This window comes from Danio aesculapii, chromosome 20 (genome assembly GCF_903798145.1).
Source record: "Danio aesculapii chromosome 20, fDanAes4.1, whole genome shotgun sequence".
Taxonomy (NCBI): Eukaryota; Metazoa; Chordata; class Actinopteri; order Cypriniformes; family Danionidae; genus Danio; species Danio aesculapii.
In genome coordinates, this window is record NC_079454.1 from 15754170 (window position 1) to 15780979 (window position 26810).

At 40.5% G+C, this 26810-nt stretch overlaps 1 protein-coding gene across 1 annotated transcript in view; it reads left to right on the forward strand.

Annotated features, from left to right (window-relative positions):
• The window catches only part of LOC130247941 (centrosomal protein of 128 kDa), an 86733-nt gene that overhangs the window by 14904 nt on the left and 45019 nt on the right, over positions 1 to 26810 (forward strand). Inside the window, exons 6-8 of the mRNA XM_056481453.1 lie at positions 10489 to 10580; positions 10672 to 10744; positions 11231 to 11350. Of these exons, the coding sequence (XP_056337428.1) occupies positions 10489 to 10580; positions 10672 to 10744; positions 11231 to 11350 (285 nt within the window). The remainder of the gene's footprint in view (positions 1 to 10488; positions 10581 to 10671; positions 10745 to 11230; positions 11351 to 26810) is intronic.

The following is a 26810-nucleotide window of genomic DNA, read 5'->3' on the forward strand; positions in this document are numbered from 1 at the left end:
AGCACGATCTGACTTTTAAGCACAAAAACATTGTTTATCTTTTCTATTTTGTCCGGAAGAATAGATCAGAGACAGAGAAACAAAGTTATTGTGTTGCTGTATGATTTATTGTGGTGCTAGTGTGTTTAAACCAAGGGGCAACCTCCCGCTCTCCCTCGGGAAGCCAATACGGAAGTAACTAAAACTGCAATTCATCGACTCGCCTTGAGGGGCTGGCTCCAGGAAGTCCGGGTCATTTCTGACTGCAATGGGAAATTGGCCATTTTTACAGCTGATAAAAACATGCTTACAGCCTGGTACAAATGATGGCTTTGGTGCATATAGCCATGATTAACCTTCATGACAACTATGAGGGGGGTGAATTTTTTTTATAACTCATCCGTTTTGTTTTATTAAGTTATATTAAGTCTGCATAATTAAGGGCGTGGCCACTTGCGTGACAGCTAGGTCTCGCTGCTCGCTGTCTCGTCACCTGAGCTGATTACGGCTAATTAGCCGATAAACTCGGCATATACATCGCATTTTTGTGTTGGTTAATGTTTCTTTACACAGTCAATTGCCTTTTGGGATTATTTCCTACAATTATCAGATGATATGGTATGCTGTGTGCACTTAATTGTGCTCACAAACCATTCACGTGACCTCCGTTTCCCTGGTGAGTAAAGTTATATACTTGTATACCATCTCTATAAATGTGTGTGTTTTATTTAAGATCATTTATCATTTATAATGTTCTTTAGAGCTGTAATACCCTCCAGAATGTGACAGATTGATTAGCTGTAGGCTATAAAACAGTCATATGAAGGGTTGTCATACAGTGTTATGCCTGGATTTCATCAATAGTCTTGCATTTACTAACACAGACTATAATTGAAGTGTTTGGACGTATTTCGCGTTTTCCTCCTGTTGAAAAATGTCATAAGAACACTGTAGTGGCTCAATGTATTACAGCAGTGTTTTTAAAAGTCTAAACACTTTATTAATATAGTGTACAACCAAGCACATGTGGTCAGAACACAAACGAGCCGCAGGTAATAAAGTATCAAGCGTTTCTCCCAAAGTAAGCTCTGTCTAAACCAGGTCCAAGCAAAATGCCAGCACGTGTCTGTAGCTCCGCTCACTCTCCGCCTTTTTGCCCTTGTTTTTTTTTACCTGACATAACCGTCAGGAACATCATACAACACAATACAAAAAATGAAACAAAGAACTAATACAACAACGGTAAAAATAAGAAAATACAAAAAACAAACAAATAAATAAAAATAAATTAAATTACACAAAGTATAGTGTACAGCATTCTACATCCAATGATTTTAAGAATTGACAGGGGAATCAAAAAAAGTGTCATAATAATTGATACATATCTCAGATTTTTTGCTTTTCAACAATTTCACAGTAGAAATAAAAAAGTCAAACTCGATACAAAAAACTGTTAATGTGGGTGATGATTTAGCAAATTTCTGTTTGTGTATGTAAAACTTTGCGTTTCAGTGTTTTTTGTTTATTTTTTTTTGTCTTTTTTTTTTGTTTTTTTGAACAATACAAAATTAACAACAATTAGAGAACTCCAGGGGATTACAACAAACAAGGAAAAGAAGAAGACAAAGAGAAAAAATAAATAAATTTAAATAAAAACATGTAAATGTTTGCATACATTAATACACTTAACAGCTTTCTTATTTCTCAGATTACAAATAGTTTTTATATACAGCTTAAATTCTGACTTCAAAATAATAAATAATGGCTTGCAATCACTGAACTTGCTTTTGTGTATACTGAATTTTTTAACAGAAGTAATAAATTGATTAAAAAGTACTCTTTGTGTAATGATCTGTTAAATGTAAGGAAACCAAATAAAACATTTTTAAAACAAAGTTGAAAACTGGGCAAAAGATTGATTCTAATAAAAGAGCAGAAATCCAACCAAAAATTAACAACGTATGGGCAACTCCAAAACAAATGATAATACGTTTCTGTATGTAGACCACAAAACTTACAGCATGTATCAATTTCAAAATTAAACCTGCTTGCAAGAAAGTAGTTACTGGGATAGTATTTATAAATAAGTTTGAAAGAAATTTCTTTGACTTTATTTGTTACTAAGTATTTATGAGGTAATTTCCAAATTTTGGGCCATAACAAATCATTAGCATAGCTATTCCAGAAAGTTATAACATGAGGTATAGAGACAACATCCCTTTGAAAAAGAGTTAAAATTTGTCGATTAATATTTTTGATAGAGGAAAAGCATATTCGACCAACAGCAGTATCAAGAGGATCCAAGAGCAGCAAAGGAGGAGGGGAACATGTGTTTTTACAAAGCATTTGTAAACCAGAGGGGACAGCATCCATTACTACAGCATATTCTTTAGGAGGTATTGGGATTTTAAACTTAGATAAAAATTCTGAATAAGTTAAAAGAAGGCCATCTTGGTTTAAAAGTTGACTTACTAAATATATATTATTATTGAACCAAATTTCAAAAAACAATGTTTTGGATTTAAATAAAATATGCTTATTATTCCAAATGAAACATCTATTGGGTGAGAAATTGTGCTTATAAATCAAGTTCCAGGAAAGAAGCATTTGTGAAAGTTTGATAATTTTAACAGCAGTTTAGAAATATTATAATTACAAAGTAAAAGGAAATGGAGGCCTTCAACCTGTGAGAAAATGCAATGAGGAATAATATTCCATATAGAAGTTGTTTTTTTTAAAAATTGCTTGATCCAGTTAATTTTGAAAGTATAGTTAAGAGTGGTAAAATCTAAGAAGTTTAAACCTCCATTTTCAATAGTGTTCATAACTACAGATTTCCTTATATAGTGAGGTTTATTTTTCCATAAAAAGTTAAAAAGCATATTATCAATAGTTTTGGAAATATTGTTAACTGCCAAAGAAAGAGCTGTATACGTAAGTCTTGAGATGCCCTCTGCTTTGGTTATAAGCACTCTCCCTCTTAAAGTTAGGTCTCTTAATAACCAATGATTTAATTTTTTTTGTCTTATCAATAATAGTAGAGAAATTTAACTCACAAATTCTCTTTTCATCCTTTACAATCTTTTATACCTAAATATGTGATTTCATCATTTATAGGGATACCACGAACAGAAGATAAATCACAATCCTTAAGTGACATTAATTCACATTTATTGATATTCAAGCAAAGGCCTGAAGCTCTGGAGAAAGTATTTATAACATTTATAGCTATTGGAATCTCTTCTACATCTTTCAAAAAAAGAGTAGTATCATCTGCTAATTGACTTATAGTGATAATGTTATCAGCAACTTCAATTCCCCTTAACTTGCTCTGTTTGATAAAGTCAGCAAGTAATTGTGTACATAGTAAAAATAAGTAGGGAGAAATAGGGCATCCCTGTCTTATACCACGATTAAGATTAAATCTAGGTGAGGTGCCATCACGCAGTTTGATTGAACAGTTCCCATCATAGTACAACGTTTTAATAGCATTAATGAAATAATTACCAAAACCAAATTTTTTAAGGGCGGAAAAAATAAAATAATGTTTGACAGTATCAAAAGCCTTATGGAAATCTAAAAAAAGAATAAAGCTCTTGTCTGAATATAATTGAGGATAATCAACAAGGTCTAAAACTAAACGGATATTATTTGAGATATGTCTGTTTGTCATGAAGCCAGATTGTGTATCGTCTATAATGAGATCTAAAGTTTTTTTTATTCTAACAGAAAATATGGAGGATAGGATTTTATAATCAATATTAAGCAAGCATATTGGGTGCCAATTATCTAAAAATGAAATATATTTTTTGGCCTTAGGTATTAATGTAATTAAGCCTTGTGTAAAGATGGGGGGAAGCTTTCCATTCTCTATACTTTGACAAAAAAGTTTTAAAAGAAAAGGAGCAAGTTTGTCAGCAAAAGATTTATAAAATTCGGAAGTTAATCCATCTACACCTGGGGATGTATTCAACTTACAGTAAGTGCCTTAATGGCATGTAAAACTTCTTCAACATTAATAGGACCATCACAGAATTGTTTATCAATTTCACTTATTAAATTTGTATTTGAGATACTATCTATAAAATCAACAGTATCATTCTTATTCAGTCTAGATTCATAAAGAGAGCTATAAAAGGATGAACAATAATCAGCAACAGATTTTGGGTCATGGGTTAAACGACCATTAATGTTCAAGTGCGAGATCATATTTTTTTAATGATTTTTTTCTAATTGAAAAAAATAAGCAGAGTTTTGTTCACCCTTTTCTAACCATCTCTGTCTGGATCTAATGAAAGCTCCTTCTGCTTTTCTTTTGTAAATATCATCCAGTTTATTTTGAAGAACAGAAAGTTCAGTTTTTTCATTATCAGAGAGAGGGGAGTTTTGAGAGAAAGCTATAATCTTAGAAATTATATCTGTTTCTTCACTTTTTCTGGCTTTAGCTAAAAGGCTTTTAGCTGTCAGACAGACAGACAGAGCGCCCGTTTAGCTTTGCACTCTTTTTGCACGCAAAAGTGACAGGATACAGGTTAATCTCCACTGCTGTTATGGAAATGTACAAAATAAACCTGAATTAACGTCCACAAACCAGGACTGAAGCGTCTTTCTTTATAATTGTTCTGACACACGACTGTGCTGATGAAGTAAAGCTAAGCTAAATCGCTGTAATTCATTACACACGTGCTCTGTTTTAAAACATTTTAAACATGTGAAACTCACTCTTGATCACATTTGATGATGATCCTAGCGAACTGAACACACCTTTTATTCCCGGCTGCTTTGCGCTCGTCCTCTCTTGTTGATATGATTATGCACATGACTACTGGGACATGTTAATACTTGCAGCTGTCAATCAATTCGGTGGGCGGGGGGACCGCACTCCTACATAAAGTTGCGGTCGATCTGAAAACCGCTCCAATTGGTCCACCGTCTTTTATGTTGCTAAATTGAAAAAAATGGACTGGGTGTGTTTATATCACCCCAATATGACGGTCTATACACCATACATGCACATATGTCTGTCCAAACAGCTTGAAAAGTAGATTTTTCACCATAGGTGCCCTTTAAAGCATCACTAAATTGTACAGCTATTACAAAGCAATCTGTTGTTACATATTGTTTATTTATGAAAATAAACAATAAGGCTCTTAAAACACTGCTTAGTGTTGTCATTATTTCAAATACCTCAAGTAAAACGAAGTCATTTGTTTTATTATTTTATTACTGAAAGTGTAGCCTACTTGTCTTTTTTGTAAAATTGTTTTAGTTTAAGATCAATTGTAAAATAAAATCTCCATATGATGTACAGCTATTTAAGAAACAAATTTGCCATATTGTAAAGGAGCAAATAAAAAACATAGTGTAAAATATGTAAATAACAGGCTAAATTTAAATATTTTCACCATATACTTTCAGAGCTTGAACATATTGTTTAAAAAATGGACAAAAAGTGTCTTTATGGCCTTATACAGTTTAGTGGTGTTTTGGTAGTGCTATTAAAAGGTTAATTGTCATGAAAGGAAAAATCAACCATACTTCCTTTGTTAGCGCAAATGTAGCTTTGTCATTTAAGCAGTTAAACCATTCAATCAAGTTTACACTTCACAAGTGATTTCATAATGAAATCAGATTTTTTTTTCATAAGTAACTAACTAGTACTTTTTGAAAAGAGTACTTTGTAGTTTTACCTAATATTAGTATTATTTACTAAAATGTTTATTATTTTAGCAGTATAATAGTATTTTTACTTGAGTACAAAAAACTTTTCACAAGCACGTTTAATGTAGGTTTATTATATTATTAATTATTAATATATGATTAATTAATTATTATATTATTATAAATGGGTTTATTTTGGTATAAATTCCTATGCAATGTTTTTATGGTTTGCTGAGAATACATTTCACATCTTCAATAAGTTCAATGCGTGTCAGTCTTTAAAAATAAATATAGGTTCTGGAAAATGTGCTTAAAAGTGCTTGATTGTCATTAGGTTTTTTGCTTGTTTGTTTTTACCTGCAAGCTCAGTTAATATTCAAACTTTTTATAATGTTTAAAGTGGCTGACAATAATACATATTCTTATTAATAGGAATTAATCTGCCTCGTTTTTGAACTGTGCACATCTGTAGCTGCTTAATTAGGCCTACTCCACTACTGTATTTCAATACTGGTCATTATGGTTGTACTTGGATAGACAATTTTTTACTGAGGTGGTACTTGGTGAAAAAAGTTTGAGAAACATTGGCCTACATAATCTACTAATCAAACAAATCCAAATATTTTCTTGATTTTTGCATAATGATAACTCCACACCAAACTGAGGCTTTCATTTTACAGCTTTCAAAACATGAATGCAAATTAATGCAATATCATATCTTCACCTTAGAATTATAAGGTTCTATCTGCGTTCTGAATGTTTTTGAGATATTGAGCTTCAAAGTTTTTGCATTACATAGCAAACAGTATGTGTGTAACATTTGTTTTTTGAATAAAAGGTCTTAAAATGTAAAGCACTTATAAAAAAACATCGCATAATGTAAATAAGTTGTCATTTAATAAGAATATGTATATAACTCAATTGGACAAAAATGTAATTATTGCAAAGCATTATCATTAAAGAGAGTCTATCTCAGTCTCTGTTTACTAGTTTTTAAAGCACTTTAAGCTCTTGTTACTTTTTGTTATTATCGTCAATATTTGAAGTAAGTCCTTCTGTCCTCTTAAGTTTCTGCATCAGACAAATAGAAGATCATCAATAGAGAACCTTTTATGTGAAGCTATTTGACACAATTTACATTGTAAAAGCACTATACAAATAAAGGTGAATTGAATTGAATTGAATCCAGAACTTTTCATCAAAAGAGAACCAATCAAAGTTGTTAATGAAATCAAGTTTTCGGGCTTTTAAGTATTGACAACAAAATTACTTTTGTACTTCATTTGAAATTGTAAAAAAAAATAAGTGCCTGGAAGTTTATAGAGTTCTCAATCGATCCCGTTTGGAAGTTAAATTTATGATGCTGCCAGGAACCCGTATAAACATATTCTTAATACAGTACATCATCAAGGGTTAAGTTTTGCTTTAGGAGCATTCAGAACATCACCCGTACAGAGTTTGTACATTGAAGTCAGTGAACCTTCACTCCAAAACAGATGGTTGAACTTTCTTTACAGTATGTTGTTAAATTAAAAGCGAATAAAATTGTACCTTGACTAGACAGGGAAGAAGGGGTGGATAGGTAGCAGCTTGACCTGACCTAATCAGCTGTAATAGGGAGAGCTGGGAACTTGGTGCTTGCCTCTGTGGCCATATTGGGCAGATTGAGAGCCTCAGGAATGGCCTTCATTGTCAAAGCTGACTTAGAGATGGCCTCTGTGGACACAACTTGACAGGAAAGATCCTAAGTCTTGATATGGCTGACATGAGTGGACACAACAGGAAAAACACATGTAGCATGGAAAGGTAGACAAAGCTTGATTCATTTAGGGCCACAAGGACTAGGAAATTGAGGAAAAGTTGACTGTAGGGCATGCTTCCCCTTTGTTTATAACTGGTATAAACGGCACACTTCATCATCATCTTTATAGTATCTGCAACACACTTGGATTCAGGTGAAGTGGCAGGAAACACAGCTGATTCCGAGACAGGAACATGCACTGTAGGCAGGAACACAGCAGCATGGTTAATTGACTGTGGGAAGTTAGGAAACTTTGGATTAGCAGGAGCTGGCATGAGGTTGTAGCTGACTGGAACTGTGTGGGTGATAGCTGGCCTGGTTGACTGGCTCAGAAGAAACCTGTTTGAATGCAGCCATCACAGAGATCACAAGGTTAGGTCTTAGTCTTGACTAGACAGGAAAGCAGGGGTGGACAGGTAGCAGCTTGCTGACCATGGCTGTGGAAGCATTCACTCCTCACACAGTGCTGTTAGTCTCTCCGTAGCAATAGAGGGTGGAGCTTTGAGTCTCATTCTACTGGGTCCAGGTTTTGGCCAGTTATTTCTGTCATGGCACAGGATGGAGGATTTAAATCCAGAATGAAATTAGGGGGTTTTATTGACAAAGTGAAGGTGAAACAGGCGTTAGGTAATAAGTTTAACTGGTAATGATTAGTGGGGAATGCATGCAGAGTCCTGGAAGGTACAGATGGCTTCCACAGATGACCACAGTCTGGGAGACTGAGCAGGAATGCCCGGGGCTTGAGGTGGTGAAGGCCTTGAAAGAGGCACTGCAAAGCACAGTTCCTAGCATATTGTAGCTTCACAAGAGACTGAGCTGGACAGCACCAGGGAACAAAGACAAGACACACAAAAACACAAAGACAGATTATAACCAAAGAAACAAGCAATAAACTAAAATACCTAAAGGCTAAAAACGAAACAAACAAACAAAAAAAAGTCTCAAGCTACTACAAAAACTACTCAAAAACAATAGAACATAAAAGAACATAGATTACTGAAAGAGAGGATGAAATAAACAAAACCAATAGAAAGAAGCTAAACTTCTAAAAAAAGCTGTTAATTAAATAAACAAGATAAACAATATAATAACTTAGACAAAGATACTGGGAAAGGATAAACTGGACACAGTGATGTAGATTATTGAAGCTCAGGAACAAAGCATGAACACAAAGGTTACACACTGCACAGACTCAAACAATGAACTGGCAAAGACAAAAGGAAAGAGAGCACAATATATAGGGAGGAATAAGCACAAGGTTCAGTTGGGGACACCTAGGCTCTGTTTACACTAATATGCTTTAGTTTAAAAATGACGTTTTAGAATGAAAACTATATACGTCCACATTGACGTTTCACCCAGCATTTCTGAAAATATCTTTGTCCACACTATACTGCTGAAATCACGTAACCACACACACCCTGGCTTGTGCTGGAGCGTATGTGCACGTCTGAGCTCCAGGCAGTCAGCGTGTGCTTTGAGCACAGCTCCCCAGGTGAAAGTAGCGCACGTTGGACAGTTCATCAAGGATCCTCTGCAGGATTTTATCTCACTATAGTTGTCAAACATGATATTCAATTCATCTTGTCTCTATCTAATGGTCTTTTGAATCTAATACTTGTTTTCAGATAACACGTTTTAATTTAAGTAACCACATACACTGATTCTGCACATTTGACTGATTGCTTGCTTTTATTTTTTATATTGTATAAACTTATTGCACGTTATACTTTTATAATAGCCATTATTGATTATTAAAACTGATATTCAGCAAAGGAAACAGGGTGTGTTTATATTTTTTTAAGAGAATGAAAAGAAGCGGTTAAATTGTAGGCTCAGTTTTGTTATAAATATGTATACAGTGAAGATGACAGTCATATAAATATGTAGTTATACACTACACTGTTTTTACCCCACGTGTCCTCTGGAGTTTGTTTTCCATTTCAAACTTGTGATAACTGAACTTAAGGAAAGGATGCAAGATCAAACTTTGTGCATTGAATATTGAGGAAAAAGCCCCAATCAGATAGGCGAATGTCTGCAGCCACACCTCCGTTTTTAGATGTCTCCGTTTTCCCCCATTAATTTATAAAGATTTATTATATGTATATAAATATAAATATGTATATAGATTTGCTATGGTGTAAAGGTCAGGCGAGTTACCTGGCCAATTAAGAATCAGAATCAGTTTTATTGCCAAGTGTGCTTCACATACACAAGGAATTTGTTTTGGCTACAGAAGCTTCCAGTGTGCATAAAGTGACAAGTGACCTACAAAAAATAAATATGAAAAAAATAAAATAAAAATAAAAGTGATAAACATTAAACAGATGCTGTTAGTCAAGAAACCTGGATGTTGAGTTGTACAGTATGTACAGATTGTTATAAATATACAGGTTATAGGGTGCTGTGTACAAGTGCGAATGTAGAAGGTATTGCATTGTATATTGATATAAGGTGCTGTGTACAAGTGCGTATGAGAAAGTATTGCACATATTTATTGCACAGTAGGGGAATATTTAACTGTTCATAAGGTAGACAGCCTGAGGAAAGAAACTTTTCCTGTGTCTGGCTGTTTTTGTGCTTGGTGCTCTGAAGCGCCGACCAGACAGTAACAGTTCGAGCAGGTAGTGTGCTGGGATAGGGATAGGGATACCATGGTCCTTAAACCAGGTACTGGTAGCTTTGGCATGTGCCAAGTCCTTTTGGAAAACTAAATCTGCGTCTCCATAAAGTTGGTCAGCAGCAGGAAGAATGAAGTGCTCTAAAACAGCAGTTCACAACAGGGGGGTCCTGGCCCACAAGGGGGCCTCAGCGAGCTCTTTGGGGTGTCGTGTCGTAAATACAGGCATTATTTAATTTATAGGTATAAATACCTCATTGTTTTTGTCTGGTTTTATCGAATCAATTTTTTACCTCTGGGAATTGTAGGTACAATTTTAGTAAAAGTCAGTGACTGGGAGGCTTGAAAGTATTCAGGGTGTCCGTGGGGTCTTAAAAAGTATTAAATGCCTTAAATTTGTGCTCTTAATTTCTTAATTTCTTAGATACACTCATTGCATCAGTCCCTTAGAGACCTGCGGAGTGATCAACTTCGAATGGGTGATGACATTGATCGAGAAATCAGCAGAAGAAACCGGTCACTATAATGATTTAATATATGTTTATAATAGAAAGTACGTTGTATAATTGTATATTTTATTCTTGTATAATTTTTTGCCCCACAAAAGGACTGACATAGAAACTAAGAAGATGTTGGAGGATCTTGCAGGCCGTGTTCGGGCATCAACAAGTGAAGAACTTGTGAGTGCTGATAATTCATTGTATAGAACATTCATTCATTCATTTTCTTTTTGGCTTAGTCCCTTTTTTAATTTGGGGTCACCACAGTGAAATAAATTTCCAACTTATCGAGCATATGTTTTACGTAGTGGATGTCCTTGCAGCTGCAACCCATCACTGGGAATCATCCATACACACTCATTCACACACATACACTGTGGACAATTTAGTTTACCCAATTCACCTATACCACATGTCTTTGGACTGTGGGGGAAACCGAAACACCCGGAGGAAACTCACGCCAACACAGCGAGAGGCGTGAGGCGATTGTGCTACCGACTGCGCCACCGTGCAGCCCTGTATAGAACATATAGTTCATATAGTAGAAGATATAGTTCATTGTATAGAATATTTTAGAATAAATGACAGAAGATTGCTCTAGCTAAACAGAGCTCCAGACTATTTTGATGGACTAAATAGCATGTCAACTTGCATGATGTATCTTAGGTCTCATTACGGATAGAGAGACGTCTACAGGAGATCGAGGATGAAATGCACTCAAGGGAGCAGGTGGCTTCTGAAAGACTTCACATAGAGAAACCAGAAGGCATGTCTCAACTACAGAAGGTAGAACACTATTAAAAACTACATATTTTTATTTATTTTCAATTTATATTGATATATTTATTTTAAAGGGGTCACTACAAATTAAATAATGTAACTTGAATGTTACATCAACCCACAAAAAATAGTCATTGCAACTGTAGATAAATCTAGAAAGAGTAATGATATGCATTTTTTTTACATGGACCCTTACATAAATTTTATACATGAACCTTTGTACATAGGTACACAGCCAGCTTTATTTATAGAATTCAATAAAAAAGATCATACCTGCCTTACCAGTTATATTCTGAAAATATTTTAAAATATATTTTAGGTCTGCACAATATATCGTTTCATCATCAAAATCGCATCTGCATGTGTTCATCTGCAATAGTCACATCGCAAGATCTGCAATGATAAAGATCTGAATTATAGTTGACCAGGAGCCACAGAACACATGTGGTTTGTAGAGTCACTGCTAAGTAACCATAACGTAGTGAAAGTTTATCATTTGCATGTGTTTTTAAGGCCTTTGACTGATTCTTTCAAGAGAATTTGGGCACAAAAAAGTATGTTCGGAGGTGTAACAAAGATTAATTGTATTTAGTTATTTATAAGTGTAGGAACTCAGCCATATTCTAAGTGGAGTTAAAACCAGCAGTCATGAAAGCCTCATTGCGCCCCCTTCGTTTCCTTCTTAATTAAGTATCGCCCAGAGCTTAATTCCAATACACACTCCCCTTCCACCTTTATAAAACAAAGGACGGGTTGTAACTATGGGTTAATAAGCCCATCGGGAAAATCCGGCCATTTGGCCCCTCACATGACTATGTTAATTAACTTGCACCCAAAGAAGAAAGACACATGTGTGTCTCTTCGGGCGCGTGATCCTCCTCCTCCCCTCTTGCTGTAAAAAAGGAGATAACACTCGTATTGTTTCAGTACAAAAAGCCAGCACGATTTTTGGACATTTCACGTTTAAAAGTGTGTTTGCTCTAATGTTTTATTGCTAATAGTTGTGTATGTTTTACTACGTATGTAAGCAAGTATATTCAATATGGGGTGCATGTAAATTAAACATTGTAGCGTGTGTAACGCATGTAATTAACTGTATTTGATAAAGGCCGTGATGTTTGATGTCAAACTAAAGCTATAAGGCTTAAGAGAACATTGGTTTAAATGATAAAATTGTATCTGCAAATAGTAGTTAATTACAGAGCTTTATTGAGTTTTGATAAAAGTAAAGTGAAGTTCTATGCCACGGGTCTCCCCCTCCCTGTCGGAGACAACAAAGAAAAAGAGGGAGTATAGACTCGCGAAGTAGCTGTGCCATTGGACAGTCACAGAGTGGGCTGGTCTAAACTCTGGCCACTACAAAACTTCAACGAAGTGAAAGTTCAAGAGATTTCGTTTGGCTTCACGTGGGGTTTCTATGCACAAACTTTGCGTTGCATGCTTCCCGTCTTTACAACACGCCTGCCGGACATCGCTCTTGGAAGAACTACCCGTGTAAAGCCTGCATCTGTCCGCCGTTACATCACTACGGCAACGAGAACCCATTCACAGGAGCTCAAGCTGCTTCTGTGTACGTTCGCGACTCGCATGACCCTGTTCTGCTCGTATAACCGCTTTCCCGTGAACACTCGGACGCAGCCCCATCCAGCAGTAGGGTCATTCATTCAACTTCTCTGAACTCTTACTTCCTAAGTCTCGTAATTCTGCCGGAGCAGTCACTGGAGGAATTCCCATTCAACAAACTTCCCGCGTGCTGAAGTCAGACTCTCCGTCACCGGGACAGGGAGTCCCACACTCCAGAAGACGAAGGAAGACCCTCTCCAACAAAGGACATTCCCGCCACGTCAACGCGCTGCAACCAATCGGCTTTGCTGGAGTTTCCCTCAACCAGCTGACGAGTGTGACTGGTCATTAAAACGCAAGTAACACAAACAACGTTCACTCCTTGCTGAAGCTGGTGTTAAATTTAAGCAGTAAACCTTAGTCAGATTCTCTGCTTGGTGGTTTTCTCAGGTTGCAATGCTAAGAACTTAGCAAGTGTGAGACGTTTGGGACTCTTTGTTGACTCATTCCAGAACTGTGTGTGTGTGTGCATCTGTATGTTTGTCTTTTAGAGTAGTGTACTGTGTGTTTAGCTTAATAAACTTGTTTCATTTTAAGATCCTTGTCGGAGTTGTATGTGTTTCTAAGTTACTGCCTCAGCTATATGGTCTTGCTACCTTGCTTGTATAAATACTGAAATCCTGTTTTATATTATTATTGTTGGCCACGTAATAATATAACATAGATTTACTAAAGCTAAAATCACGCTGCTTACTTATATTAGGGTGGACCAATAGATGACGTAAGTGTACGTGTTAACCTGTTTCTGACTGTGAGTCAGTCATTTGAATTAATTTGAATTAATTCGAATTTGTGAGCTAATTCTTAGAGTACCGGACATCTTAGATGGTCCAGGCACTACATATAATGGTGGAGTAAAATTTTGGGCAGTAGATTGAACTAACTTTTAAGCACATAAAACCTCGAAACACTTTGTCTCTATATTTGACCGTAAAGATAGATTGGAGGAAACAGAGTTTGCTACACGTCATTACTCTATCATTGTACAATGCGTTTTATTGCTTGACTCCATGCTGAAGTGTTGTTGAGAAAGTAAAGCTGCATTTAATTCGTCCGCCGAGACGAACCGTGCACAAAAGTGCATTTAATTCGTCCACTGAGACGAACCGTGCACAAAAGTGCATTTAATTCGTCCGCAGAGACGAACAGCGCTGTAACTGCAATTCGTCCAGCGTGACGAACCTTGCACAAAACTGCAGTCTATTCGTCCGCCAAGATGAACAGTAAAGCCGCTTTAAGAGCGCAGAACGAGGTGGATAAGCGTGTCCCTTATCTCTCCTCTTAAAAGGGCCTTATACAGTGTGATCTCTTATGCCGTGAGACTCCGGCTCTGAAATCTTTCTCCTGGCTACTGGGTTTAGAATAAATCAACCCACCTTTGCTGTTTTATTTGATAAGAGTAGTGAATTAAAGAATGCTGTTGTTTGGATAACTGTGTTGTATTGTGGGAGAAAATATTTGTCTTGATCAAGTTTATGTGGTTGAATCCACAGCCGTGTTACTGTTTAAACAGACTCTAACACGTAGTGCCGAGATCCCGGATCTCACCTTAATCTCAGTTACCCTGTTGATTAAAGCTTTGCTCTGCACTGATTAACGTTAGATAAATGATCTGACCAGTGCGCATGACCACACAGCGAGGACCTGCGGCCTCCATAGTGTTTTACACAGTAATCGCTAAAGCTGTATTCATTGGTCACTGATTATCAGAAGGATAGTATTCTGAATAGTGCTATTGTGCAGTGTGAAGAGTGTGGTGCTTGTAAACTGCTACGACCTTGACCCAGGAAGTCCTGAGGGACTCGCCGGAACTTCAGTCATTCACGCATGCGCAGCTCGCAAGCGTCGACTTGAACTGGAAGTAAACAAAGCCTAGCACGAGGCTAAGCCAACCGACGCTAACGCGTCGCATTGAAGTATATATGTGTTTAGTGATATAGAAGGCTAGCACAAAGCATTGTATGGCTGATGTTAAAGTGAACTTTGATTCAAGCTAGCGGATTTTCAATCTTTGATGTTTTCTCTTCATGCTTACCTTATGTCTCATCTCCTTTTCTCGTTTGGAAAATAAGTTGACAAGTGCTGAAGTTAATAAAGGGTGTACGATCTCATTGTTGATGTTAATCACATTTGTCTAAACGGCTTTTGCCGCTATATTGGGCCCATGTCACCAGTCGGAACTCCCAAAAGCTGTTGGCCTTTTGGAAAACATACTATTGCCTAATCCAATCGTTAGAATGTTTCACGAGTGACATAAATGCTTTTATCGAAACTACTCAACCTGTAAGAACGACCATTTCTTACCACGGTTGACTGGGAAGTTGATTTATAAGCATAGTGTTAAGTTTAATCATAACGTTAATTGTCCTTTAGACTTTAATGGCTATTTCTCTTAGTTGAGTTGTGACCATCGTCACTGCTGTTGTAAAATTTCAATTTCATTTATAGTTAATGACGCTTGGCTGCCCTATCACAATAACAGTTATTGATTAATGCAATCAAATACATCCTGACCAATTAATCAACATCCAGGAACAACTATGTCCTATGATCATTGATTTACTGGCAATGTTTAATGATTAAAATAATCATATTGTTATATGTCTGGGAAGTTCAATTGCAAACCTCACTGAGTGATCTTCACAGCATCAATACTGCATATGTCTTATTTCAACCTTAGGTTGTTTTGTTTAATTTAGTTATAATAATAATAATCATTATTCTTGTTATTATTATTATTATTACTCCTTTTCATCTCTGTTCATGAATAGTCCATTAGTCTCAGAGCTCAATAACAGTGTGTGATTAACTTAAATAATTTGATCCAGTTTAATGAAGTCTGGAAACCCATTTATGTGAGTTTAATTTAGACATCAGATTTACTCTGTATTGTTTAATGATTGATTTTAATCATAATTGTTCTCCTTATACTTTATCATTACTCCATTGAGTATTAATGTCACTCAACAGTGCTGTCTGGAAATTTTAATTTCATTAAAATGGCTTCCTCTTTCAATACCAATTACTGATTAAATGTTAATTATAAAACACTTTGATAAATAATAACGCATAGGGGTTACCACTCTTGTTCCTTTTACTAATTGGGAATAATTTTTTTTATTTTTTTTTTTTACTTAATTCAAAAATTTGAATTTTCAATTTTAAGTTAAATCTTTTATTTTATTTATTCCAGGTATACATTGGAACCCGTAGTGAATATTTTTTTTGGCTTTAGTCGAATTTACCCAATTGACTTAAATTAACTACAGCTTTGAGTTCCCATTGTTTTCCCAAGCCAACTCAAGGACACCGTTTCCTTCCCTTTCTGGGTTCCAGGTTGATGCAATTGGACAGAGTAGTCTGTTGCACCCAGTTGAGTTTATAAGGGCAGTATCCCTCGGTTAGTTAAACCCAAATTAAACTTACAAGCTTGTCATTACTTTGGCTAACTAGCTAATGTGATAACCTAATAAACCAACAATTTGGAATTAGCCATTCAACAGCGCCACCACTTGGTCAATCTTAGTTTGTCCAACAGAGAAAACTTTTTGTCTTTTTTTTGCTGCTGCTATTTGGGATATTGCACCTGTGAGAATAATAGAGCAGAGAATTTTAGGAATATTTGACAAATGTTGGGAAACTTGAACACTGCATTGCTGAAGTTAAACTTGCCTGATTCTCACCCTCATTCCCTCCTCATTGTGGAATCCTACCCATCAGAGCTAAAAGCAGGTCGTCAAGAAGATAAGCATCGTCAGTCGCTATTTTTAACACTCATTCAGGGACAATTCATTTGGTGTGGTGTCAGTCCTATTGATTTAAGAAACCATCACTGTCGTTGTTATCACAATTTCTCCTGTTTCATAGGAAATTTTAATAACAGCCGCAGTCCTGGTGATTAGAGACCCTAAAATTCAAAAGTTAGCATTGGAGCATTCTTTTGTTTTAGATTGAGGGAAGCTAAATCATTGCTCTCTTTCTAGAAAAGTGCAAACACCAATCTTTACCCTATTCTTTACACTTCTTATCACTTTGTATTTCTCTGTTCCTTAGCTGTGCCAACTGTACGTGTTTACTGATTCTCCCCACAGAGTTTACCAGTTAGACGCACATCCAGCAGAGTACCACGGCCCAGAGAACGACATTCACCTAGAACACACACACTAGAACGTTGGTACACATTTAACTTCTCACACTTAATATTACACACTGACATTGTTGTTCCTCTTGTTCTGCTGTGTTTCGTTCTCTCTCTCTTTCCTATTCTCATCCCATTTCAAGGTCAGTGTCAGATCGGTTCTAAGTCTCTCCGACTGCAACAAACATGGCCGTACTAAAGACCCTGCTGGCCATTGGAAGGACTTAGAAGCATGGCTGAGTGTGGTAACAGACAGTTTCCTCCCGAAGGCCGCCGAAAACCTGCAGCAACTGACCCAGGATCAGCTGGATGAGAACTTATCAAGCCTAATGTCGCAAGACCCAAGCCACAGCTACAGTCACAAAGACCTAGCCAAGATAACTGGAACACTGAGTTACACCCTCATCGCCACCCTCAAGATAAGTGACAGGCATGCCAGCCAGCTCCAGCACAAGCTGACACACAGACAACTTCGCATCAAACAACTAGAACTGGAGGCTCGACAGCAAACTGAACTGTCCACGAAAACGGATCAAGAGTTTAAGGAAGAGATAGATAAACTGCGAGAGAACTTAGCTGCTACCACCCAAGAATTGGAGCAAGCCAAAGCAAACCACGCTGATGCTACCAACAAGCTTGAAGATGCAGAACAGCTACTGGAAGAAGCAAAGGTTGAAGCAAGAGACCAAAAAGCCAAAAACAGAGCTCTTGAAACTCACCTAGATGAAGCGAGAAATGAAGCCAATCGACTAACACAGGAACTGAACTACTTCAAAGAGGAGTCTGCCAGTGTCAAAGATGAACTTAAGTATGCCTACAAACTGCGACGTGAACCCACCAAGGCCTCACCCTTGCCAAGCAGGACAGGATCCCCTGTACCCCAACTCGAACTCACACATAGTGAGAAAGATGAGGAACCAAGCCGAAGACGCTCACCAGCTCCTTCTGCAGGGCCTGACCTCACCCCAAAGCGACGAGAGCCTGTGCTAGTCAGTCACCGATCAGCGCACAACATGGATCGCAAAGACCTCGATAAGCTGGCCAGGAACTTTGGCAAGTTCACCCCAAGTGCGCCAGGTGGTCAGGAGGTCCATGCCTATCTGCAAGACATTGATTTCCATCTGGAAATGAGACCCAATGTCTCAGAGAAAGATAGACTTTACCTGCTTCGGGCGACATCCAGCCCCGAAGTACGCAGCTTCCTAGACCGACAGCCAGCTCGCACAAAGAATGACTACCTCCTACTCCAAGAAGCTCTCATCAAAAAATTTGCTGACCCCGAATTGGAGAGAGGACTGGTGGCTGCACTTGAGATGAAGCAAGGCCGTAACGAGCCCCCTCAAGCATACTACAGCCGGCTCAGACGAGCCTATTTTGGAACTCGGAATGAACCCGAAATGGAAGAAGATCTAAACTTCAAGATTCTATTCCTGCAACACCTCCATCCTGCTGTAAGCCACCATCTGGGAGTCCTTGCATGCCCACGAACAATGACTGTGCAACAGTTACAAGATTTGGCACATAAAGCCTATGGTAAACAGAAGATGGCTTCAGAAAAGAGCGCCAAAACCACCACTATTCTGGCCGTCAAAACCCAAAGTCCAGAACTGGCACTAGAGGGTGCCCAACATTCAGACAAAGCCGAGCAGTCTGCTCAAGAGGGGAAGGCATCAGCACCCCGCAGACAACGGGACTCTCATGCTGACGCTAGACCTAGACAGAGGAACAGTCGCTATGATGGACCCTCTGGACGACAACGCTCTCCTGAACGTCACTGGGAGAGATCGTGGACTCAATCCACTTCATTCGGCAATCAAAGGAGAAAAAGCTCGTCACAATCCAACGGTCCCTCCAAGGGACGACGACAAAACCCTGGATCAATAAGCCCAAGGAGTCAACGAAAGCACTCACCCCGATTCTCCACTGACCGAACTCGATCTCACTCCCAACAAGAAGAAACTACCCCACCTGGTTTCGACCCTCAAGAAATGATGAGAATGATGATGAAAGAATTCTTCCAATGCAAGAAGGACGACAGGAAGGGGAAAAAGGAGGATAAACTGGATTCAGCCTGACTAGCCGTCGAACAAAGCAGCAGCGGCGATCAACAGACCCCTGAGAATAGCACTGTACCCCTCTCACTCTTAAAGAGCCATACCTGCAACTACCTCAAGTGAAACAGGAAACCTGTTTGAACGCCCCACTATAGAGTTAAGCACTAACTCCACAGCTACTGCAGCAGATCATGGCAGCATCCCACAGACACCTGCTGATGAACTGCCAAAAATTCCTGAAAGTGCCATTCTGGTCGTCTGCCACTCCTCCGACGAACCTCAAGCCAGCCCTGAAATCTTACCTGTCCCATGTCAAACTCCTGTCCCTCAACTACTGGGTGACCTCATCGAAAGAGGTGTAGCAAGGAAATTATATTTGTCTATCATCATCGAACGCCAAGTCCAAGTCGAATCTCTCGTGGACACAGGAGCTGACATCAACCTAATGTCAGCAGAACTCCTCGAAGAAGTCCAAGAAAGAGCCAAAAGAACTCTCAGACTTCAAAGGTGTGAACTGAACCTCCAAGCCTACTCCCACACTGGCCTACAACTGAAACAGCTTGCCCCAGTACACCTGACAGTCGGACCAATGAGCCTCGTTCACCCAGTGTACGTGTCACCACTCAACACATACCCCCTCCTCATAGGAAAAGATTTGCTGAACCGATTTGAACCTCTAATTGATTTCAAGCATATGAAGATATGGACTCAAGTCCAGGAGCCATTGCCCTTCCAGCCAGTTTGCTCCAAAGAGCCACAGTGTCAAGCTACAGGCACTGACCCCAAGTCACTGACTTCTGGTGCAACCTCCAGCAGTAAGGATCAAGTACCTTTCCTCTGCTCACTGCAAGCTCCTGACTCAGGCCCCAGCCCCATTCCAATCAAGACTGAAATAGACATTCAAGATACCCCGGTGTCCAATGCGGCCCTAGCACTGTGGGCAGAGAACTCAGCTGTCAGTCTAAAGCTCTTCCAAGCCTTAAAACGAAGACACCAGACTCTGCCACATGTCTCAAAACACAGCCGCTTCCCCCTCAGTCCTTGTTCGACAGCCATGGCCACGTCCAAGATGATCTGCGCTGTGGACATCCGATGGAACAACAGACTGCTGAGTCACCACTTCCTCGTTGTCCCTAACCTACCTTATGACATCTATATTGGAACAGACATCCTAGTTCGGCTCAATGCCTCTGTGGACATTATCAACAATGTTGTGTGGGCCCCTCTGTCGAACCAACTGACCACTTCAGTCAATTTGAACACCCTTCGATCTGGTCAAACCATACCAGATGCATGTGCCATGATCAATGAGAGAAGTCACAATTCCTGCATACAGCAAGAGTGTCAGCGTTCACCTAAACATGCGACCTGGCCACACTCTCAACAGTAAGCTAGCATTCTTCCAGCCATCCAGGACCTGTCTGAAACTGGGCCTGACTCTGGAAGACACCCCTCTCATTGATGCGTCATCACGTGCTATGTACATACTGTTCAACAACTGCACTGCCAGAGATGTCACTGTCCCTAAATCCAGGCACTTAGGGTGGCTCATCAACCAGGCGTTTCATGACTTCGACCTGATGGTACCTGTCATAGGCCCAATACCAGCCCAACCACTGTCTGACGAAGATGATGACACGGTGATGTTTACACGACCACATGGAAACATCACCATAACTTCCGTCCTGCCAGTGTCTAAGGAAAGTGTATGCCGATCCAAACTGACGGAGGACATCCACTTCACGGTCTATGCAGTCTCAACACAGCCTACAACAGAAACACCTAAGCCAATTGCCATCCAAACCCAAAGTCCCTCAAATGACTCGATTGAAGAACCTTATGCTGGGTTCAAGGCACAGCTCCAACAGATCCTTAGTGAGGCTGACGCCCTTAGTGAGGCTACAAGTACAAAGACTCCTTCGCCAAAGACTCCCTGGACTGTGGCCTAACCAACATCCATACCGTGCGCATACCAACTCACCCAAATGCGCCACCCACATTTGTGAGACGATATAAAATCCCGATTGCCTCATACGAGCCAGTGCAAGAAATCATCGACTCCATGTTGAGCAAGGGGGTCATCCGCCCCTGTAACAACACGTACTTTGCTCCAATATGGCCAGTACTTAAACTCAATGGCAAATGGCGACCTACTATCGACTACCGCAAGTTGAACCAGCAGGTGCCCCTGTCACGGTGGCCTATGACTCAGTTGGAACATGAAATCCCCAAAATCAAAGGCTCGACAATTCTCTCAACACTAGATGTCGCCTCCGGGTTCTGGACAATTCCAGTCCACCCTGATGACCAACACAAACTGGCATTCACCTTCGGCAATCAGCAATACACCTTTACATGGTGCCCTTTCGGCTATGCTATTTCACCAGCAGAATTCAACATCTTCCTGAGCAAAGTATGCCCTGATGCCAGAGGTAATCTTATCTATGTCGATGATGTTCTCCTGAAAAGCTCAAAGGTAGATGATCACCTCAAGGAAATCGATCACGTCCTTAACCAGCTGACAATCGCAGGAGCAACAAGGGACAATGGTGTAAAACCAAAGTGAATTACGTAGGCCTGCTCGTGGGACGAAATGGGATCGAACCGCAGTCTAGCCGTACCCAGGCAATCCAAAGCATTAAAACACCCACCAACGTGTCTGAGCTTTCTGGGAGTGTGCAATTACTCAAGACAGTTCATCGAAGGCTACGCCGACCTTGCACGACCACTGATGGCGTGGTCACCAATGCACGCATAGCTACCTGGCTAATGGCACTTCAAGGACGGGACGTTGAGGCAAGATATGCTCAAAACCACAAATCGTCCCTAGGAAATGGGCTTGCAACCTGCCAGAACTGCTCGACTGACACGTTTTGCACCTCAGCAGAACCCAAAGATCCGGTACCCCCACAACTGATAAATCACAGATACTTTGAGGAGAACGTATGTGAAGGAATGACCACTGCTTATGTGGATGGCTGCTCATACAATCACCAGGGCAACTTGAAAGCTGGAGCAGGCGTGGTCTGGCTCGATGATGACCCCTGCCCACCACAACAATTCAAACTTGGCCCTCACTCATCACAGTATGCAAAAATCGCAGCTGTTCTCATCACCAATCATGCGACTCTATTGTTACCAAACACGACATGCTCGCCTATTGGAAAAAGGTCTGTGGACATTCACGCCAACCAGGGCAAGATAAAGACTTCAATGACCAAACGGACGCCCTCGCCAAAGCAGGTGCATTACATGGAGAGCCTTGGACATTTCAACCCCACCCACCCAACCCAAATGTGGCAGCCATTACCTGCCGACAGCACACCACGACTGTGCAAAACCCCGCCTTCTACCAACTAGCTCTCTCACCACAGTTTGCTGCCACTGATCTTGTCACCCTTCAAGCTTCGGATCAAGTTCTGCAAACTATGGTCGCTCACATCTCCGACCCTACGGCTAATCCACTCTCAGCCTCTGACCTGGCCAAGTCCTCGGAACTTCGCCATCTCAATTCCATCGAGCACCTGCTGCATTTCGCAGAAGGCATACTCACATATTGTCCCCAAGGTACTCACACAACCACGACTCGTCATACCTCGTGGCCAGAGGGGGATGATGCTGATGTATGCCCACGATGCACCGTGCGCTGGACATCATGGCGCCAAAGCCACCTACGAAATGCTCAAACAGGTAGCATATTGGCCTGGCATGCAACAGGATGTAGTGGAGTACGTAAAGGGATGCCTAGTGTGTTGCCAATTCCGACCAGCAAACCCAAACTACCGAGCACTGCTGCAAAGGAAAGGAATGACCTTCCCATTGTCAGACCTTCAAATCGATTGGCTAGGACCTCTGTCACGTTTGGCGCGGGGCAACAAATACTTCCTGACAGTAGTCTGCGAATTCACTAAATGGGTCAAATGTCTCCCAGCTCCCAATGATAGAGCGGAAACTACAGCATGTCTGTTAATGAACCACATCTTCTCAAGATTCGGCCTGCCTTTTGGAGTCAACTCTGACCAAGGAACCCACTTTACAGCCGAAGTCATGCAGGAAGTGTGGAAACTTCTGGGAATCCAAGCCAAGCTTCATATAAGTCACCACCCAATCTCCTCTGGTCAAGTGTAACAAACTAACAGGACAGTGGTTGGCATGTTGAAAAAGTATGTGTCTGCCAATCAAAAGGACTAGGACATCAAGCTCCCTCTTGTACTGATGGCAATAAGGGCCACCCCTCTTCGCTCTACTGGGATACCCCCATTTGAGATGATGACAGGACGGCAGATGACACTCCCGTTACACCTGCTGTACCAACCAGGTGACATGAATCTCGTCACCGCCTATACCACTCACCAGTACCTTGAAGAGCTGCATCAGCACCTAAGGTCAACTTTCGCCTTTGCACAGCAACAACTCCAAAGGAGTGCGGAAGGACGCAGGGCCTACTACGAAAAAAAGGCCTCATACTAGGAATTCAATGTCAGAGACAAGGTGTGGTACTACAGCTTCGCCCTACCACAACACTCCTCACCGTCTGTCCAAGAAGTTCCTGCCTCACTGGACTGGACCTCATGAGATCATTGACAAACTCTCACCTGTGGCCTACCGAATCAAAATCAGGTCAGGGCGCAGTGACCCTGTTCTTCGATGGGTTCATCGAAACCAGATCAAGAGGCACTGGGGGCCCAGCCAACCAGAAATGGGGGAGGACCAAAGCCACTGACACAGACCAACTGTCCTACCCACTACACTACACTAACATAACCCCAGACAATCTAGGGAACACCTAGTTAACTGTGCTAAACACAACATTAATGCTCTCTCCTCCACAGTCCTGCTAGAAAACCCCTAGTAGAGAGGAGCCACTCCAGATTTGTGACACTGCGTCACTGATTTTTTACCTACCTGAGTTCCCTTTATGTCTCTCGTTTCTTCATTTTCTTCTCTTTTTCCTTGTTTAATTTGCCCTTCTAGTCCCATACTGAGACACTCACATAGAATCATGCAAGCTAAGCATAAGGCCTAAATTTAGGATTGACTCCAGTCACCAAATGGTTGTAATTGATCTTGAAATTTTTCGTTTGCCACTCAGGGCGACATGACTTCCAAATCTAATTTGTTTCTTTTGATTCTATTGCCAGGAAGATGTTTGGCCTCGCCGTTCTGATCTTCTGCATAATGGGGGTCACACCCCAGCCAGAAGTTGCGTCGGCGGGACCAGCATCGGGGATAGTACTCCGCGAACAACCGGGGTTACTGATAATCTGTAAAACGCACAACCAAAAGGTGTACGTCTGACTTAATCCCCGCAAAGTTGTCAGAGCTCACTACAGTCCCACAGCCTCCCAAACCACTGTAATAGTTCCGTTTAGTGATTTTATAAATGGGTAGTCGTTGGACCCAGGAAATTCTTGCTCACGCCCAAGCAGATGTTACACACATGCTGCACCAATTGCAGAAAATTACAGTAACCCAAGCTGAACTTAGCGGGTACCACCGGCGTCCCAAACGATTTTTGGGTGCCTTGCTGGGGGCTGCCACAGCTGTAGGAACTCTGTTCAACATTGCCATGAGTACCGCTAATGTCGTAAATATGGCCACAGTAAGGTGGCATGTGGGTGAAGTTCAGGCCGAAATACCTGAAATCCGCCAACAGCTCGCAGTCCAGAGCCGTGCCTTACAAACCTTTGGAAAATCACTAAACGGAACTATTACAGTCCTTAACAGGCATAGCACTCTCTTAAACCAAACAATCAAATCCATTAACAAGCTATTCTCGGTTATTCAAAGCGAATTAGCTCAAACGCAGCTGTTAACCACTCTCATGGCTGACATGCTACGAGAAGTGAGCTCCTCAGACAATAATCTAGCTATGGGTAGAATTCTACATTACCTGATACCCCTAAGTCTAGTTCAAAACGTCCTGACCTCTGCCACTACGGGCCCCACTAGCCCGATCCAAGCTCACCTTGCTTTCTCTCTGGGCAGTGCTATTCGCTTATACGTGGATCCAGAAGCAGGCAACCTAGCCTTTTTACTTAGTCTACTGATAATTGACACCGCCAACATTTATCGTCTCAAAGATGTCGTAAACGTTGGATTTTGGCAAGGAGACACCTATGTCAAAATTCATACCCCTGACGTCATTGCGTACCACGATAATAATGAGCAGTTGTATTTGGCCCCTAACCTAAAAATGTGCACTCTTACCAAAGAGATATATTATCTGTGCCCTAGTAAGCCGTTTCGTTCATGATAACACTGACAGCATCTGCGGCCTGGAATCGGTTAGACCTGACACCAGCTGTCCCGCCGAAGCTACGCCACAGGCCCAAGTCGAGGCAACCCAAGTTGAACTCGTCGGTAACCGATGGTTAGTTAACACCCCCGTGCGTACCGCTACACTTACGTACGATCAGCACGACACCGCCACTCGCATTAACCTTCCCGATCAAACTTTGTGGATCACTGTCACTAAGGGCTCGATCCTTCATATACGCTTATTTCACGCGGCCGCCATTTTAAAGAACCAAAGCGAGGCTGTGGTGGGAAGAAACGCGGAAGTATAGGACCAGCACTGTAAACATTGCAGTGACATGCCGTGGACTACAAACCTCCAGCTGTTGCCGAGATTTCAAAATACAGATATGGTGTAAACATCACTTTAATATCAGTCAGTACGTTTAATTTAAACAATTAAAAGCAATTTAGCATCAAACAACATCACAAGCTCTGTAAGAGTAATATGCTCAAGTGTCCTCCTAGGCTTCAGTTCATGGCAGCAGGTAAACAGAGGGGACGCTTCCCTGCTTCAGCCTATGTAACTTGGTAAGCGATAAACACTGCAGTCCTCTGTAGCACACCCTCGTGTTGTCCCGGTACTGAAGTTTTAAAACAGTCTAATTCCCGCTAAGTTAAAATTGAAGCGCTGCTGAGCGCGGATGACTCGAGTGATCTTCACGGCTGCTTCGCGATCCAGTCTCCATGTATCTTGTGTTTGCACTCAGTTTACCGCTCTTCACCCAGTGCAAACACAGATACACGGAGACAGGAGCGCAAGCGCGAAACAGCCATAAGGATCAGTAGAGTCATCAAGCAGATCACTCGTCTGTGTTTGTGCTCGGTAAACAGCGGAGGGTGAACTGATGACCTTCTCGGCCAATCACAAGCATATCTGTTAAGCACGTGAACACAATGGCCAATCAGCGCTGTTTTAAGAAAGCCATCAACAGTGCTTTAAATGTTAGCGGGAAATTGACAAATTTTCTTATAATTCAGTAACGTGACATGTCTAATATAGTGAAAGAATCAGTTCATTAACTTGAGTTTGATAAATGGCATCTAAAACGTGTGTTTGGGAAAGAAAACGTTAGCTAACTAGTGCCGTTTCCCTTAACTTAGCTGAATATGAGCTCTGATATCCCTTTATATTTTCACCTTTCATTCAGAACGGACCTTCAGGTCACTCAGAAGGCGGTGAAATGATAAATTTGTGTCTCTTTCTATTCGCTGATAAGATATACAGCCAAGTACACAACGTTCTAATGTAACGCCCAACGATACTTCCGGGTTTCTTCCCACCGCAGCCTCGATTTCGCTTTTAAAAATGGCAGCCGCGTGAAATCAGTCTTGACGATTTGGCCTTGTACCA